The sequence below is a fragment of the Temnothorax nylanderi genome, unplaced genomic scaffold (assembly GCF_030848795.1).
Source record: "Temnothorax nylanderi isolate EJ_2023f unplaced genomic scaffold, tnyl_v1.0 TNYL_tig0386_pilon, whole genome shotgun sequence".
NCBI classification, from domain to species: domain Eukaryota; kingdom Metazoa; phylum Arthropoda; class Insecta; order Hymenoptera; family Formicidae; genus Temnothorax; species Temnothorax nylanderi.
Genome location: NW_027249448.1, coordinates 132,398 through 152,738, shown reverse-complemented (window position 1 = coordinate 152,738; position 20,341 = coordinate 132,398). Strand labels below are relative to the sequence as shown.

Genomic DNA, 20,341 nt, shown 5'->3' with positions numbered 1-20,341 from the left:
TTTAGCATCCTCGAAAATTCCTGTTCCCCATATGGAGGATGAATTGTGATTGGTCTATTCGTTTACCATTTGAGTCTCGCTCGTCTCGCTGCTTCGCGTTTGGAATGCAACGGTCGCCGAGTCGCCGAAAGAGAGGGAGAGAGAGAGTTGGGGCGAATTCTTGCGAAAATTAACTACCCTTTAGATACAACAGGTGGCGCTAGATGGTCTAAAACCAGTGTTTTTGACACAAGAGATTGAATCATAATTATGATTCAATCTCTTGTGTCAAAAACACTATCTTTATATAGGTACACACACACACACACACACACACACACACACACACACACACACACACACACACACACACACATATTTATTTATATATATCGAAGGAACGTGTCGCGAGAGCGAGAGCGAGAGCGAGAGCGAGAGCGAGAGCGAGAGCGAGAGCGAGAGCGAGAGCGAGGTGGGGCTTGGGGGTGCCCGCGCCGGCGCGGCGGCGGGTTCTCATCTGTTTCGCTCCGTTTCACCGTTGGCCGTTTTCATGAATGAAACCGCTCCTGCAGTCCTGCCGCGTATCAACAGGCGTCCTTTACTACGCAGCGGGAACATCGATCCGTTCCTTCGGGACCGTCCCCTTCTCTATCCCCACACGAACTCATTACATTTCGCGCTGTATGTATGTATGTACATTGTGCATATATGTACATACACAGGGTGGTAGCGCGCGAGAGTGCTGCGTCTGCGACGTCGCCGCGTCGCGTCGCGTCGTTCGATTATTAGAACGCTCGATTAAAACTTGTGCGTTTTAATATATAATTTCTAATCAAATGTGTGAGATGTATCGCGGCGTCGCGTCACGTCGGCAATACGCCGAAATCCGTAGGCGTGACATAATTTCGACGATTCCCTGAAACGCCTCTCCCTGGACCCTGACGGAAGCCCGAGAGACGGGAGACGGGAGACGGGAGACGGGAGAGACTCGAATCGCGTAACTCTATCGATACAGATAAATTGCGTCATGTTGAACGTTTCATTGTCAGTCTTTCGCGCACCGCGATTATTGGAAATTCTCTCCACGCGAAAGAGATATGCAACATGCAAAGTCTCTCATTCGTGATTTTTAATATTATATATACGTATGCAGTATTTATCATCCAAAGCCAGAGGTGGAGTTGCGCGTTTTTTCTTTTCATCCCTATTAATCAGAAACGTATCGTTTATCGCTTATAGTATAATAAGTATAAGCGACTGACTAATTACGAGTTAGTCTTGAGTCTCAAGTCTCAAGTGTCGTAAAAATGGAGTAACACGAACACGCGTCGACGCGCGACGTACGCATCGTCGCGCGTCGTCGGCCAGCTCAAAACGCAAGACGTAATTATAATTGTAAGACGCGCCATCGACAAGCGCGAGCTGTTTAATTCGCTCGTGTTCGCTCGTGGATGATACGCGATACGCGAGCAAATAAATGTCGGAAAGAAGGTCGGTGGCCAGGGGCCGGGGGCCGGGACGGCCGGGACGCTGCTCGCGTGACGTCACTGTATTCTCGCTCTCGCACCACTCCGTCGCGAGTCGCAGGTCGCAGGGGTTTCGCCCCTCCAGCCCTCCATCAACCCTCACTCTTTGGCCGGTCGTGGGTCGTGGCTCGTGGCTCGTGGCTCGTGGCACGGGGCATGGGGCACGGGGATTCGCCACTTGGCGGACTCGAAAGACTGACGTCAATAGGAGTCCGGCCTATCCGGGTGGCGGGAGAGTTGGGGACAAGGGGAAGATGCGCGGCTCGGTGAAAGCTTAAGCTTACACGATTTTGCGAAACGTGAGAAACGTCCTCGTCGGCTCGTCCCTTCGTCCCTCGCTCCCTCGCTCCCTCGCTCCCTCGCTCCCACGGCTCGACTCGGCCGATCGACCGTCTCGACTCTCGACGGAGCTGAGGCGAAAAGCTCGCGACTGGCTTTTCCCTCTTTATTAGAAAAGGCGAGGGTGTGGCGCGCAAACCACAAATCGGAAACTCGGCCAGTATCGCGTGCCGTTCGTTTTCCTTTTTCGTCCAACTTTCATCACGCTCGGCGTCAACGTCAGTCAGGTAATTTGCGCCAAGGCGCAATCCCACCGAGCCGCTGCCCACGGCCCACGGCCCACGGCCCACGGCCCACGGCCCACGGCCCATGGCTTTGGGTGGGAGGTGGGAGGTGGGAGGATCGGGAGGATTGGTGTGGCGGAGGGTTAGGATACAAATTACAGAGAGAGGAAGGGATGAGAGAGAGATTTCTGCGTAGAAAAACTTGGCAAGGAATAAGATAGTATCTTTGAGATATTCTAAAATAAAGAGTGAAAGAGCGAGTACCGAAGTACCATTCATAAGTCTTCTGGTATTTCTCGTAATTTCCGATCCTACAACTCGATCCAACACGTTACTCACGCTCTCTTTTAATTTCAATATGGCTCTTTCTCTCTCTCTCTCTCTCTCTCTCTCTCTCTCTCTCTCTCTCTCTCTCTCTCTCTCTGCTTAATCTCTCGATGAATTTCCGTTAAAAATCGATCCCCGTCGACGCCGACGCGACGATATTTTCTATTCCCTCTGCCGGCTCTGTTTGTTTGGGTTTGGCCGACTTGCGAACGCGGTGTAGCGGGAGCGGTAGCGTATGTAGCGTATCGCGAATCATCAGGTGCTATTTCAACCGAGAAGCAAGAAGTAAGCAAGATGGCACGAATGCGCTAAAATAACGTAACTCGTAAATCATCGCGAGCAAATAGTTATAGCGAGTAATGGATAAGATATATATTTCCAAGCGCGAAACATTTACCCGAGAGAGAGGGAGAGAGAGAGAGAGAGAGAGAGAGAGAGGAAGAAAGAGGAAACATTCATTACGCTTTCGTATTAAGGTCGCTGCGAGAGTACTTTCCGCGTATTAAATCAGCACAATTGAAGAGAGGCGCAAGAAATGGAATCTTACATCTGCGGAGATGGCGAATTAAATTAATCCCCTTCGGGCGCGGGGCGCGGGGCGAGGGCGCGAGAAACAGGTAGAATCTAGAATCGATCTCGTCGCTCTCCGAGCGAACGACGACGAATGTAACTTTCAATTAAACTTTCTAGCAGTGAGAAATTTTCTCAACCGTTATTTCATTGTCTAGAATATTTTACGAGGCGAGACATATCGCGTTTATGGTTCAATTATGGCTTTTGGGTTTTGTCTTATGGCTTATGGAGAGCGTCCGACGCGACGCGCGACGCCGACGGAACTTTTCGCTTCTGGCATTTTCGCAGCCACTTAATTGCCACTTTCGTGTCAAATTCTCAATCTCGACTCGCGGGCGCGTTATCCCCTAATGGAATTGTCCTGGTTCGATCGTGTCATATACGAGAAGCGACCTGGCACGCGAAATATGCCCCAGCGGGGAGGGTCTTTAACAAATACTCATTTCCCCGAAACGTAAGTAAAACGTTCCTGGAATTTTACTACAATGAAAGTAATAGATGGATTTTTCAATCAATCCCTCGAGATAATGGGGGAGGTGGTTACATCCCATCGAGAAAGGGATGTAAGGGATGCGGCGTGAAAGGGATAAACGCGTGGTCCTATTCTCTTCCGCGATTAAAACGGAACTCTCTGAGATGCGGATTCTCGTAATTTACCGGAAGCTGCACCTGTGTGTATCCTTCCCTGTGTCGTATACGCGCGCAAACCAATTTGCGCAACGCAAGCGTTCTGCGGCGCGGCGGGTTGCGAGTTGCGAGTTGCGAGTTGCGACGACGTTGACGAAAATAGGTCAATTACGGTATGACTAGGTATGAGGGCGGATGCGGATATGCACCGGGCGACTTGTGAGAAGAGCGTCGCAGCCCTTCGCGCCGAGTGGCCAAGCCAAGTCACTCGCCAGCCTCGCTGACTCTTTACGTCCTTTACGAGATATCGTAGGACCGATCCTAAAACGTCCTTTAAAACGACGCCGACGCGCCGCGTCCCTCGGAACGTTCTTTTCCGATCGAGATTGCTCTCGGGAAATGGACTAATGGACACGATTGCGCGCACTTATGTCCTATGTCCGGAGATGATATCAATGGAAATAGTCGCCGGCCATTTGTATAAATTGTATATCCATCGCGTATCTGCCTATGACGTTCGCGATTCGCGACTGTGACGAATCCGGCAGAAGAATTTTAATTTTGAGATATAAGACATGGAGAATATGCGGAGATGTCTTCTTCATTATACATATATATTTATATAGGACCTATGTATGTATAAAATTTACCACACTTGTGTATTAAACTAAAAGATATAATACCTTTTTAAACATCAGTAAATTGTGCCACGAACTAGAAACAAATATATGGCACCCGCGCTATTATTATCAACAGAAATCGTCTAAAATCGGTCAAGTTCATTTTTAGATTTATAATTCACGACAGAATTTGGGGCAGAATTCTATTTATAATTTTATGTGTCGTGTGTAATATTATACATCGGATAATTGACCTGGAGAACCTGGGCTGTACACGCATACAAAAAGCACGCGACATGAAATTATAAATAGAAACCCGTCGCGTCGTTCCGAATCCTGTCGATGTCGTTGCGAATTTATGAATCATTCAAATGTGCAGGGCTTTAAGCCGGAGAAATTCCGAAATTCGTCATCGACATCAAAATTACTTACGTCGAGCTGTACGAATATATGTTAAGTGTATATCGTCAAAATAAATATTATCGCAGAGCAAACGCTATTTACAATACGCGCGAAAATAGTCCACGTCTACGACCTCGATCATCGATGTCAGTTTTCGTTTCGCTCTTCAAGGGGTGAGCGTTCCTTCGCAGCTATACGAAGGTTCATCCGTTGATGCTATCGGACATAATATTACTTTAAGTGCAGCGACGTCACTCCGTCGCGTCGGGAGTTATTTAGACATGGCATATATTTCAAGAGTCGGAGCCATTTCTTTACAGAGCAGCGGGCTTCCCATAGTCATAGTCACGTACGGACCTTTTGCAAAAATAACGCAGCAAGATATTCGCATGAATATTTCCCAAAGACAGTACTGTACTGACTATGTACATACATATATATAGCGCGGTTCAAGTCAATAAAAATAAAAAGATCTATTCTTTTTCCTCCCAAAATAAAGAAGGCGACCTATATAACTATATTCCTCCAACAGATTATATATATTTCGAGTTTTATAGAATATCTGTCATCTTTATTGTTTTCGCGTATACGTATGTTGCGAATTAGGTGTCGCTCAACCGGGTTAAAGGGTGGGAAATCCTGATGCGGAGGTCGTCAAGTCGAGGTCTGCTGACGCGAGAAAAAATATATAGCCCCTCCACCCCCTACTCACCCACCCCCTGATCTCGGCACGATTCTCGGTGTGGGGGAAGCGGGGAGAGGAGAAGCGCGCGTGGGCGCGTAACATTCTCGCGTGGGCGTATGGCCTGTTGCGGGGGCTGAAGCTAGGTGATTGGAGACGAATACAGAACGAGGGGTGGAAGCCAGAGAGAGAGAGAGAGAGAGAGAGAGAGAGAGATCGTTGCGAGATCGTTGTTGGATTTTCACTCCTAAACACGAGCATCCACATCCCCCACAAGACGTAATTTGTTTTGACTTTGTCGATATAATTTACATGAATCATGGGAATCGAGAGAAAAGCAACCTTCAATAAGGGTACCTTCAGATAAGGAAATCTAACAACTTTGAAAATTTTCATTATGTTATATCGTCAATCATATTCTCGTATGAATTACATCTACGGTTTGTGTTTGTGGATGAAAATTTTCCAATATTAAAATATCAAATTATATAAATACATATACGAGATTGGGATATACGAAATGTGTAATAGTAAAGTAAAGGCAAATTCAAATTCGAAGCGCAAACGTTGAAGCGAATAAGAGTTCGATAGGTTTACTGTTGATTTCTTACTTTTCATATATTTTTTAGATTTAAAAAGATGTAAAATAAAGAAGCCAAAAAAAACGTTTCTATTAAAATTTTATTAAATTCACCTTTTATATTCTATCCTTTTACCAGTATTTCTATTACAACTGATTCTTTAATCGTCGTTGTGCCGATTTCTTTTACTGGAAACATTCGCATTGAGAAAGTAAATGTTTGAGAAGTGGAGATATTGGGACGGTAGATAATGTGCCGGCTGAAAATACACACGGCTCTAACACACTACTTAAGTATACATGTTTCCCCTGTCATAGACCGTAGAATCGCGTCGCGTACAACGTCACCGTTTCAAATGCCAAAGAAAACTACCCCTATGACGTTTGCGTAACCGCCACATTAATATTAAAGACAAACAGGTAACGTCATCGTAGCCGTTATGTGACGCAATGCCGGTTGCTATGCCCGCGGTGGCCGCGGTATAGGGGGTGTTTTAACTTTCTATTAATTCTTCCGAGTGTCTGTGGCTTGCGTTTTACTTTGGCGATGGAGTATCGCGCCAACAATAACGAAACGTACGGCAGTTTTTTTTCTTTTACGCTGCTTCTTCAATTTAACGCTATAACTGAAGGTATAAAAATGCAAGATTATCTCCGCTCTTAAAAGATCCGCTCTTATATATTCATAGAGAAAATTATAAATATATAAAAGCTGCAGAGCACCCATACGCAGGAACAGCTTAACAGAGGACATAAATAATCGCATACTTTGCAGTTCCTCCTCGATCCTGCTAAGGTGAAGGCTGCATTCTTTCAAGATGAGGCGAGCCGTGTACGTTTAGCGGTAGCGCTGATTGTGTCATGAGTTTCAAGGGCTGACAGAAGAGCGTAAACGGATCTGTGTCCTTTTACCGAAGAGGAATGCCATTCGGATTACAGAAATATCGAATTATCGGCAATAAGAATTGTGTAGACGCCGAATAACGCCGTTCTTGTTCCCCTCTCCAGCCCCCTCCCCTCCCTCTCCATCTTTTGTAGAAGACGTAGAGGGGGGGGAATCCTTCTTCATACAGGATTCAATAATGTCAGAGGAGCAACATTAGAATGCTTCAATGAGAAAACGGCTTTAAGCTTACAATTAGAGAAAGAAAATTAAAGGCTACATTATGTATTCGATGTCGTTAGCGAGATGCAGAGAGAGAGAGAGAGAGAGAGAGAGAGAGAGAGAGAGAGAGAGAGAGAGAGAGAGAGAGAGAGAGAGAGAGAGAGAGAGAGAGAGAGAGAGAGAGAGAGAGAGAGAGAGAGAGAGAGAGAGAGAGAGACTTGCCATCCCCGTATTGTGACTTTCAAATCGAAGCGATGACGCTCGATAACGCCGATTGACAGCAAAATAACAACATAATTTCCACGCAAAGCGATCCTTATGACGCCACGTCGTTCCTACGTAGGACGGTAGGACCGAGGACGGTAGGAAGCCGGGGCCGGGATCCGTCGGGAAGACGTAGTTGGGTCATCGCGTGGGCAGAGACGTCTTTTATATCAACGACGAGATCGTGATCGTGTACGCGTACTCACACGCCCCGTTGGCGTCGTGTGCGAGGAAACGCAGCGCGCGCGCACCCGTCGTCGTAGGGTGCTCGCCACCGCGAGTCGAGAGATGGGGAATGCTCGTTCACCAAGGTGGGGGTTGGTTGATCGACCGTACCCGCTTTTCTGCTCGTCCTGCCGAGAGCCGAGCCCCGACATTCATTCCACCCCGAGCCGGCGGATCCGCTAGGACGTGCCCGTTCTCCACCCGGTCAGCCGAAGGAGCCAGCCGAAGGAGCCCATAAGGACTACCGCGAGAGGAAGGCGAAGAGCGAAGGGACGAGCGTCCGCGTAAAAGGGCAAGCCGGCGAAATCGCTGCGTCTCGAAAGGTAGACGATCAACTTGCTCGCAGAGTTTCTTTCACTCTTGATCCCGCGTTGCCGAAAATCAACGGGGAAAAACCGATTCTCAGATAATGAAACTCGAACGATGAATGTATAATTGTAAACGCATTTTATCGCCCGTCACACATAGCCAGCCACTTTTCGCGCATTCATACAGGTAGTTGCGCGCGCGGTCTTAAATCAACCTTCACTTTATTCCATGTAATAATATTAAATTTCGGTGATAGAAAGAAGATTCACACATTTATATGTCTGTCTTTGAAGAAATTTGAACACAGCTGGCTACGTGCGCGCGCGCGCGCGTGTGTGCGTGTGTGTGTGGGCGCGTGCGTGTGCGTGTGCGCGTGTGTGTGTGTGTGTTTCTCGGGGTTGAATGTAAATAACTTTACGATTCTGTCAGTAACCCTCTTTGAAATGATAATGCGCGCGCGTGTGTGTCTGTACTTTTCAATTCTATATTCTAATTCTAACAAATTAAATAAAATTAATTACGGCGGTGCGTGGGATGTGCGTGAGGGAAGGCTTTTACGCACACCTAATTCATTACGTCAACGAGAGCTCTCATTCAATGAAATGCATTTTTAATTGCGATTTGCCTAGCCGCGTAGCTCCTACACGCCGATAAATGACTATAGTATTTGTAGATGCAACAAGTGTACGATTTCTAGGTCTACTATATCCGGTTTAGCGTTACTACACGACTCCCTTTAATTGTCAAACTTTGCCGTTTCGTTTTGGATATAGGCAAATGTTAATCCCGGGAATAATTGTCCGGGAATAACTGTCGTGAAAGCAACTATCTGTGACAATGTACTGTGACAAATTTGACTATACGTTCCATGTAAATGTTTTAAATCTATATCGCGAGATTCCGAGAAGGATATTGTACCTTCTATTATCGAGACGAATGAAATCTCAATTATATTGTAAAATGTGAAATTAAGTGACCTTTATATGCAAAAAAGGAATCTACTGCAAAATTCGAAAGGTCAGAGGTCATGTATTTTTCAGTAATTCAAATCTGATTAAACTCTCCGGATTACGTAATGCGAGTCATTTGCTTTATGCGAAACTGCGTATGCGTATGCGATATATCCAAAGTTGTCGCGCTACTGTAAATACGCAGTTGCACAATTACATGTCGGTCTTCTACACGCAATTTTGAACTCTGACATTTCGAGGTAGCACCATCATCCGTGCGCTCGTTACTCGCTACTCTCTGCACCCATTTCCAGCATCACCATTAGAGTTGACGCAATTATGTGAGTTAACTTACCCTCAGAGGGTCTCCGTAATTCGTTAATGAGAAGCCAATTGAGAGCAATTAATCGGTAATTCGATCGCAACACGCGGAAACTTGCCTTCCAGCATTATGAAATTTCTGATAAGTCTAGCGGCTCCTAATGAACGAAACATAAGACATAAATTTACGCGTGTTAAATTATTATAATTACAACGATAATTGCGCAAAATCCGACAGAGAATCTCCCAGGATTTTAGGATTACGATTGAAACAAATCGTTCCGCCCCTTTTAGAATACGTATATGAATTTAGGATATGTATATATTTATTATTTCTCACGGAATCTTTTTATATACACGTGGGACTGTATCCCGCCTGTATCGGCTGTATCACCTGTACCGCCGTCACGCGATAAAACAAAGTTCGATAAAGTCAACCTGCCAAGTTACACATGTATGACGTAAAGTGGCTGGAAACTCTCTCGCTCTCTACGTCATACAGTAACGTCATAGTCGAAGAAAGTAAACCGCGTCGATTACATCAAGTCGTGACGTCGCGTCGTCGACCGAAGCGACGACGGCGTCATGTCTGAAGAAATTTTATTATAGAACTCTACGCTACATATTATTTTTATGTAACCGCAGACACGCACACACACGCACACACACGCTCGCGCGCGCGCGCGCGCGCGCGCGCATGCATATATGCATGCTACATGGGAAACCCTTTATCGAGCGCCCTTATTGCTCCTACACTCGATCTTTCCACGCATCGTGGAAATAGACTCCCGACATTTCGCGTTACATGACATTTAAGTTTCTTCAGTACGATGATCTGGTCTTCGATCGCTAATAAAATTTGAAGAACCATCCACATAATCCTGCGACCTCGGTCGGAAATCCATTGTCAAAAAGAAGAACTTGGGGGAGGGGGGAGGGGCTGGAACGGGGAGACCTGGGCGCGTATGAAACAAGAAAATAGTATCGCGCGAAGCTCCTGATCGTGAAAACGCCGTTCTCATCGGAAAACGCATCAGCAATGAAAATCCCGCAATTTTCCCGCAGATGACGTACAACTGGGCGTGGTTGTTGCTGCTGCTGCTCTCGCTGGTCTCGATAGGCACGTGCCTGCCTACGAGCCTGATGGAGGACACGAAGAAGGCGGACCAGGTCATGAAGCCGAAATGTAAGATTCCAAGTTTGATCGCGTCTCATCCGCGCGTCGAGATTCGGATTGTTAGAGAGATCGCGTTATCAAATTATCCTTCGATTTCGATTTGCTTCAACGCGCCTCGCAATACCAATTTCAGCAAAACGAACGCAGGAAATATTGATGTTCGGCAATCAGCAGAATCGACAGGTTGCCAACGCCGCCGCCACCGCCGGTGAATCCTTCACCTCGAACGCGGAGAAACGTGAGTTATTAGTATTCGTTAAAAGATACAATGAGCTGACAATGCTGTGCTACATTCTGGCGAATACCGCACGAGGACCATCCTTGGAATTCATTAACATTTACGTACGCAGGAACCCTCGCTGCCTCGGGGCTGGGTGGCTTAAAAGCGGCTCTCGCCGAGGACGATAAACCATCCCCAGCTCTGAAATCGCCTAGCAACGCTATGTACGAGCACGAGGCGTACTCGCCATATGACAAGAATTACGAGTGAGTTTACTTCTCGCGTCAGCGGGTCAGCGGGAGGATAAAGTTTTCAAAACTTAATACCGCGAATCGCGTGCGATGATTTTAACGTTAACGTTCGATTTGATCGGTACGAATGTAATATATTTTCTTGCGTTGATAAGCTTATTATATATTAGAAATTATAATGGCCTGTCGTGCAACATTTGATATAGCTTTACTTGTTCCTCTTGGTTACATTCTTGCGTTACCTCGATCGGCGAGATTCGCCGTAACGAATGAAACGCATTCGTGTGTTCCAGCTATAGTAAAGTCATGGTGAACGAGGTCGAGGAGGATATACCGCGAGTGTGGGATACGATGCCGTATTCGCAGTATTACGCGAGCGAAGATCGGCGGAAGAGATCGGAAAGGTCGACCGCGACCGTGCGGCCGAGCACCACGTGGCAGCCTCCGACGAGTTCGTTCCAAACGAAACGATCCAGCCTTGTGCCTACCGAGCAACCGGCTCAAGTTAAGAGGAGGTAAGTGGCCGCGTCCTACTTCCTCCTAATTCTCCCCGAAATCGATAACCCGCGTGATCGATATTCCCGGGGGCAACCGCTGTTAAATTGCGGTAGGTAACGAAATAACGCCTCCCCGACCCCTCGAAAGGGGCAAAGACAGAGGACGACGCGACGGCGCGGGCGCGGGCGCGGGCGCGGGCGGTCTTGTTACGCGCGGCTTCGCCTATTTTGTGCAACCTCGCACGCGCTTATTTCAAGAGCCGAAGAGAAAAGGGGAGAGAGCGAAATAGTAAAACGTTATTTAGTTGGAGACCGATTTGCGAAGAAGCTTAGCCTCTCGGTACGAGACTGATATTATTAGATTGTCGCGTGATGCAATATCGGGAATCGACGCAAAATGAGTTTCATCAAAGTTACAATTCTCTCTCTTTCTTTCCTTCCTTCTTTTCGATACTCTAAATCTAAATCTAATTCTAAATTACCCTCGGATCGACTTCAACGTCGCGGAGTTGCGCACGTTGAGTTGGCGCGATAACGGGAACCCTCACGTAAAGTGGGGATCGACTCAATGTACCCCGGCGCACAAGGGCTATGCATCACCGTGCGCGCCCTTTTCACCCTTTCCACCTACCAAGCATCCCTCTTTTCCTCCGGCGTTTCTTCTGAATGGGGAAGAGAGAGAGAGAGAGAGAGAGAGCTCGTGAGGGCGTTGCCCTCGGCGCAGGGACGGCGGCGGTCGACTTGACGACCGAAGTCGTATTGAACCATTTGACAGAGCGAGAGAGAAAGAGAGAGAGAGAGACTGTCGTCATCGAAGAGCATATCAGTAGCGTATTCTCGATTGGTATTATGTAAAAATGTAGCCGAATGAAATTATCGAAAGTTTCACATTGATATTCATATTGATCGCATCGGGTGACTCTCAACGAACCGATTAGCCAACGTTAATATTTCTTTTCCGAAGCGGTTCGTGAAGGACGGAAGTCATCCGATGATTGAGACATAGGAATTAACTGATGACCTTAAATTGTTGCATCCTTTGACGTGTCTTATTTTTCACATCCCACCTTCTCCATCCATAAAAACGAACGAAACGAATAAGACGTCACGACGGTCACGACGTTTATTATCAATAACGCGACGCGGACGTTACGTTCCCGATGAGGGTGATGCAGATTTATCGAGGACCAAATCTAATTTCAGGAAATCGCTTCAACACGCGAGCACTCGATATCGAAGTGCTTCGCACGGAATTGTCTAAGGCCGATGTTTAAAATTAAACCCACGCACATAGGACTCCCGCGTCGAGTAGACATTATCGTCCCTCAAAGTTAACATCAGCCGTCGCCATCGCGGCCCGTTATTTTTACACGAAAAATGTACGAGAATGCATCGCCTGACCGTCGCAAATGTCACAGGTCACTTCGCCGGACACGATAACGATTAATTTTTCCTCGATGAAATTCTTATAACGCGATAACCGTTTCCATTATAGTAAACGCGATTATATATAATGCGTATTATCCTTATTGTTAGACGCAAGCGCCATAATAATAGAAGCACTCGCCGTTAAAAGCACTTTAAATGCATTTTCATGAAAAAAAGAACGGCACGAGCGTTGCGCAATGCCGAAGAAAATCGTGTTAAAATTTCTTTATCCGATACCTCATATAGAACGTTCGTTTATATAATTTACAATATTTATTACGATTTACTCTGGTCCTCACAATATAACTACATCTAACATTAAATTAAGTTAAAATTTTGAAAAAGCTGAATCAATTAAAGACGATTACATATGAGCGCTTAGCTCGCAAGAAACTTTTCCTCGTTCGTCATTATATCGACATCTTAGAAAGTACAAGTCTCTCGAAAATTGATAAAGAAATTAGAGTCGGAATTAAGATTGTAGATCTTCGGTGTGGCTTGATCGAAACTTGGAAAATCTTTCAAGTTTTTGAAAAAATTCCTCTCGAAAATTATATTCTCGCGAATTAACAACCGGCTCTTGGACCATCCTCGCATATTCTCGCGGAGAGAAAGGGAGAGAATATGCTTTTGCGTGCAACACAAAATGAGTAATATGTATGCGGGATGGATTTAGGCGAATATGCATCCGCTTGTGCATTGTACAGCATTGTGGAACACGGACGTGGCCGCACACGAAGGAGAATTTGGTGCAGAGCACGAATCGCTCGATACGCGTGACGCAGGTGGTAGTGGCGGTGGTGGTAGTAGTGGTGGTGGTGGTGGTTGAGTATCCGCGGGAGAGAGCGGTCTCACGAAAAGCTGAATGGAGCCGGAATGACGAAACTAGGTCAGAGCTTGATTGTTCGGCCATATCTCCGACCAATCAGCTGACAAGCATGACCCGTGGATTTATCGACGATACTTCCGGCTGCGAGAGACAGGATGAGCTGAGTATCCACCATCCTTCCGCCGACGCGCGACGCGACGCGACGGTATAATAATCCGCTGACGCATTAGACAACAGCCCTGCTGCCCTCGTTTTGAAAACTTGAATGGAAGCGTCCGTAATGAAATAGATTAATCGATTAGAAGAACTATATATATATATATAAGCGGCGCGTCTCCCAAAAAACTAACGTCAAGGATATAAAAGTGTTCAACTCGTTTAGCATATCCGAGGCATTCTTCCGTTAAATTTTACCCTGCAGCGTAACTTTAAACTCATTTTCCCCTGGAAAAATATTTCGCGACATTCAAAATTGTATTAATAGAATTTTTTATTGTTTACAAAATGCGTGTATAATACTCATAAAATAGAATTTTGTCGCGCGACGTGGCTGCGTTTAAGTAAGCTGAGCGCTGAGCTTAAGAATAGAGACGCACAAATTGCAGTAGCAAGATCCAGCGGGTGGTCAACTGGTCAGCCTTGGCGCCTTGACTCGAAGGGCTAAAGTCCTTTTCTTACGCGCTGCTATGTAAACACTGGAAAAAAAAAAAAAAAAAAAAAAGCCGAATGAAAGTATTCTACTGTGAGTTTTTGGCATATGGCCATTATGGTCAACCTCGCGGTCGATGAGCGTTAGCGCTGCCTCAACCAGGCATCATTTCATCATTATCGATCGTTCGCATCAATCTATCGCAAATATGTGTACAACAACTATTGGACGTACGGGGTACGGGGTACAGGGTGAGTCTCTCCGCGTTAATCGATGACAGACGACGACAATCGTCGCCGCAATCGTTTCGCACGATCGAGGTGCGGTATATTGTCCCCGTACTCGTGCTGTTGTGTATCGAGTACGTATACATACAAGCTTGAATGCAGCTATCGCGAGACTCGCGCACAGGCGCATACAAAGGACAGCGCGATAAAGCGCATGCTATTCGCTGTTCATGCCTCTTTGGAGAACAATAGCGCGCGCGCGGATGTCTCGTGGTCTCGATGAGAGCTACGAGTCGTTGGTGATTGTCGTCGGTCGCTTTGCGTCACGGATAAACATCGATCAATCTTGAAATATAAATGTCGCGCAAACAACGGGAATAATGCGAATTCACGAAGCGATTCCGAAACGAGATTGCGAGACGATATATAAGCGTGTATTCGTACGTCGCGGTCGTGCGGGGTAAAACGACGACAATTTTTGTATCCGCGAGCGCGAGATTAGATCGTCGTTTCTCCTCGAGACACACCTGTTTAGCATTATCGCGATGGGTCACTAAAGTGACTCATGACTGATTGAAGTGAGAACTCCATTTATCACCGCGGATAATAGTACGCAACTATTTTTTTTAATTCCCTGCGAGTCCTCGAAAGAAGACCCGCTGAAACGTTGTCTTATGAAACAGGTACTTACAGGACTTACTTTGCGTTGCTTGAATTTTCAGCGTCCCGTTCTATCAAGAACCGCGATACAAGCGAGAGCTGTCTCTGGATATCAACCCTAACGACATGTTGACTCTCTTGTCACTGTGGGAGAACGAGCAGCGTAACGGGTAATGATCGGCGACATTTCTTTAAAATTCATTAGGTCCCTATAAACATTAAATACACGCTATAAATACAGCGATTCAACTTTTATTCCACCAACAGAAACTGGCGCAAATACCCTAACGAGGAGTACGAGATTGACGACGGCGATTTCCTTGACGACGAAGACGCTAGAAACGGTTCGTGTTGACGACTCTCCGATTCTATAATTACGATTAACCCAGCTGCACGAAAATAAAAACAATCAAAGGATAACAATGATAATTTCTTTAGCGAGGATAATAACTGTCTTTTCGTCAGTTCTGTATCCTTTTCTGTATCCTTTTTTAGCTCTCCCGTGGCTGACGCCGGTGTATCCCTCGCGGCACTACGACACGTTGTCGCCCTCCGACATCGGAATAGTCCGGACTCACCCGCCGAGCTATTACGAGCAATACGGAAAGCAGTTGGAGCAGTACGAAGACGCCGCGCAATACGGCAATCATGTTAATCCGCAATACGATTTCCTTTATCCTCAACGTGCCGCGTACTATCCCCAGAAGAGGTTTATGGTGTCCAAGAAGCGAACGCAGGTGAATTAAACTCGACGAGCGCTTCCCGAGCCAACCTCGACGGAGGAGGGCTCGCGCAAAGAAGAAATTCAAGTTAGACGAAAGAAAATGGTCGAAAAACGCCCCCTTCTTTTTTTGCACTTTCAGAGCTACGATCCGTACTCGGCCGCTCAGCTGCGGTTAAGCTCCCAACCGCGAAGCTACCAGTATCCTCATCGAATGGTCTACTAAGTAATCCGCGACGTTTTGGGGCTGGGGCTGCCTAGAGGCGCGCGCGAGGAGAAGCGAGATGTCTCTCGGGTGGAGATTCTACCGGAAGGCAATGGATATTAGCAGCCGACGTTCCCTTGGACTTTGGAGTCGGCGCTCTTTCCACGAACGGCTCTCGCCTGTCGCTCCTCCTCAGCTATCCTCCCTTTCTGTCGCAAGAGGCGGAACGAGCAACAGTCGCGGATGATGCGGCGACGATGCGGATTTACCCGTTCTAAGAAACACGGTGCTCACAGAGAGAAGCTTTCCTCGGATTCGCAAGAGCCGCGCTGAACAACTGATTGTGAGAGACTTGAGAAACTGATCTTCCCTCATCCGGTCTTTTTAGTCCAAGTATCTCGGAATAGAACATTACACAAATATAAAAAGCGATAAATTCGCGTTTAGGATGAAGCATTTTACCGCGGTGACAAGAGAATCAACCCTTTGACGGGTCCTTCACAGAGGCCGTTTAGTACGAATTTTATGATGCAGCTTGTGTGAAACATATCAGAGTCTACGACTCAATATTCGGAACAATTTCTTGTTCCGTTTGAAAAAGCAAGATCGTCGAGGAAACCGATCAGTTTCGATCGAGCTCTCTTTCTCTTTCTCTCTCAATCCGATCCTGCGATAATACCTAAAAAGAAAAAAAAGAAGAAGCTTCAGCGCGCTCTTGTTACTTATACTTGCTTAATGGTAATGTTACAATTTTAAGCTCCTTTTGCGTGTAATACGGGTGTAATACGCGACGCGCCCGTAATAACGCTACGACTGAATCTTTAAACAATCGTAGTATCGAATCAAATTACCCTCAGGCTTGGTTTCGACGACTTCGTGACTGATGTAAAACACACGGTGAGTTTTATTTCGTGTGCCAATTATCTCCGAGTCCTGTACCACTTTTCCCTCCGACAAACAATTATCGAGATATCGTAAGGCAAATATTGAAAAAGTTTCCAAGTTTTCTTTGAATATCTTAAAAAGTATAAGGCAAATAAAAAAATGTCTCAGACAAAAGTTGTTCAAATTAATTAGTAGAAGAAGATAATACAATTTAAAAAATGGAGGTTTCTATTTGAAAAATTTGACTTGGGCCCTACTGGGCTCAACACGGGCCTCGCAACTAAAATCTAATAAGATCGTCTATTGGCCCTCTTTAAACCTTCCAACTTTTATCTGAAATCAATAAACTAATACTTTCTGAGATATTTGGCGGAGATAATTGGCACACGAAATAAAACTCACTCTGTATACATATAATACAAATACGTACATGAGACGATATAGTTTTGTTTATGAGTTAGCATGAGACTAGATGTAGGTATATTCGTCTATTGTATACTAGATAATTCGAGCGAGTAGGAATTGAGAGGAATTGGAGAGAACGAAAAGGCGAAAGAGATATATTCGACGTTGTATATGTATAAAGCGATGAGAGGAAAAGAGTAGAGGCCGACCGAAATTTACCGTGTGAGATTAAATTCCACTTTAGTATGCAGATTATGAGAACCGCGCGTTAGAGCGTTACCGTGAAATCTCCGTGAAATCTCTAGAAAACTTGTAGCGGTCGCATCAACAAAAGCAGAGTGTCAAGAATTACATATATATATTTACGTCGTTTACCCAAGGAAATGCGAGCCGAACGTTGATCGACCGTCGCGTCGCGTTGCGTCGTCTTTGTCATATTTCAATTATCGGTGTCTGTATTTTTGGAAAACGAAGAACGCTCGAAGAAGAAGAAGAAGAAGAAGAAGGAACAAATGCGAGCATAATGTACTGGAGGGGTTTATCCTCGTAAGGGATTTATCTTCGAACCAAACACGGCCTTCCATATTCAACACTCCCCGAGGAGACTGACAATTTTTACATAATTAATTAACATAACTACACGTTACATACATGCGTAACGTCTTCACTAACGAAGTTATATGTTGTGCTTTTGTTCCCTGCCGACGTTTGAATTAATTATAGATACTGAGGGTGTCCCGCACGGTTCGTCGCGTTGCTTTTCATTTATGAATTCGTCGAGCGGAGTTGATTTTTTTCCATATTCTTTTTAGGAACACTGGCACACGTGTGCCATACGTTCAGTTTTTTTTAAATTTTATTATTATTTATAAAAGAAAAAAGCGAACAATATTCACCACAGTATTTTCAATTTTTTTCATGCTTTTCTTTATTCACACACACACGCACACAAAATTGCTATGGATTTAAATTAAATGAATCAAATATAACTAAAAAGTGAAATCTCTTGAAAAGAATTCATCCTTGAAGAAATATTAAATCTATTCGTGCCCATATAGTCAGATCGAAAAACAAATTTTGTCGATTATAGAGAGTGCCAGCGGCGATGTGATAAAATCTGCTAACGGAATATGATGGCATCAGATTGACTTCGTAATCATTTGAATGACACATTTAAATGGTTATGAGATGACAGATTCTGCTGGAATCTGCTGGCAAACTGTCAGCGTATCGCTAACACTTTGCTCTCTAATTAAAGCTCTTCGTTTAAAGCAAGAAAGGCCGGAGCACTCTCGCAAGACTGGAACAACGTCCTTCTGAGGACAACCGAATACGGCGGGGAACCGTTCATAATTTTGTTCAGAACATTTATTCGTTGTCCAACGTAGTTACGTTTAGATTAGCGATATAAGTTTCAAAAAAGACATACACACACAGACAGAGACATACGCATCAGAAATATTCGATATTCGCGATGCGCAATTAATGTCGGACGGGCGGTAACGATCGCAAACGAAAGGGAATCAGCCAATTAGCTTTACTCTTCTCGAATAATCTTTTGCAACAATGCACGATCAATGTTCAAAGCAGGTTTGCCTGAAAGTGTGTATTTTTGTTACATGTATGGTGGTAAAAAAAAAAAAAGAAAAAAAACAACGGCAGCGGCCGCGCATAACGTGCACATATAATTTCTCTCCCCCGCGCACACGTGATATCCCGATTTACACGTTCAGCGTCTCTTCCTGTTACCGATAGTGATTACGCCGTTATCATTAAGACGAAAGCGATCCTTTCCTTTTCTTTTTCCCTTCTTTTTATAAATATATAAGCTTCGATTGTCTCTCAATCACTGATTTGGCGACGGTTAATTTTTGTCTACGAAAAGTTGTGGAAATGGAAAATGATATATGTGTGTGTGTGTGTGTGTGTATGTAGGATATATATATATATATACATATATACACACACATACATACACTGTCCAATAAGGATGCCTGAAATGAAAGTGTCGTATCTGTCTCCTTTTGTGAAATGTACTGTGTACAGCAGGATCCGTTCTCCGTATGGGAGCTGCGAGCGAGAGAATGCTGCGGCGCGGTGATCAATTTCGAGACGATCGTTTAAGTTTAAAGTTTAAGCCAATCTCAATCGACAATTAACTTATAATTAATTTTTCAATGATGATATATAATATTAACTGATAAGTAATATATAATAATAATTAATGAAGCAACTTGTCCTGTTTTGATATGACGTATAGAATTATTAATTCTTGACTGTTTAATCCTTTATTTTTATTATCTGCATAAGATGATCTGAATTTTAATACATGGGAGTTTTTGAGTTGGTTGATTGCAAAACGAAATTTAAGAAGTCAAAATGGCAGATTTACGGAAATGGCGGCTTTGAGCAATCAAGTAGAAGTCGCCGATCAAGTTAATAGAAATATCGTCGCGGTCGAGAGTCGAGATCGCCCTAGATCTTCAATTCAACTCGTTTCTCAATTTTTTCATCGCGTTGTACATACACATGTGTATGTACATACATATATACATACAACACGCCGGTCGCTGAAGCGTATTCGCGCCGAACGCGCGTCCTGCGCACTCAATATCCTCTTGAGTTGCACCACTTGCACCCGTTTACCCGTTTGCACTTTCCGCACTTGATATGGAACGAGCGCGTACAGCCGACAGCGTTACATACGTATGCATACGTACGTACGTTACGTACACTCGGACGACTCGGAGCGATTTCGATGGAAATCGCCGTCCTCGGTTTTTTTTATCCCTCGGCGAGGACGAAAGCCGCAACCAAAACGAACATACCTGTATATTCTGTATAAGAAAAAAACATCCGCGTTTCTCACTTTTAACAGAACAACGCTATATAATTCTTGTATATTCTGTCTCGGCCTATCGACAGTATCGACTGCTTATCCCCATTCCCCATTCCCCGTCCCGTGTCCCGTCGCCGTCCCCCCGTCAAGTCGTTTCGTTCTGTTTCGTTCCTCCCTCTCCCACATGCTACATCTTTGTTTTTGTTAATAAAGGACAATATTTAACGTGGAATCGGTGGAATCCACCATGATTAAAATACATATGTAGAAATTGTGCGTTCGCGCGTCGGTCATC

At 45.1% G+C, this 20,341-nt stretch overlaps 1 protein-coding gene across 1 annotated transcript; it reads left to right on the top strand.

Moving 5' to 3' along the window:
- Window positions 1-7,528: 7,528 nt before the first annotated feature.
- LOC139782075 (prohormone-2) lies at window positions 7,529-19,440 on the top strand. The gene is given in 10 exon segments (XM_071721016.1): window positions 7,529-7,687; window positions 7,689-7,796; window positions 10,119-10,239; window positions 10,364-10,468; window positions 10,581-10,716; window positions 10,995-11,216; window positions 15,054-15,161; window positions 15,259-15,335; window positions 15,487-15,728; window positions 15,855-19,440. Coding segments are annotated over 10 exon segments (1,347 nt in total). The 5' UTR covers window positions 7,529-7,543; the 3' UTR covers window positions 15,939-19,440.
- The last annotated feature ends 901 nt before the right edge of the window (window positions 19,441-20,341 follow it).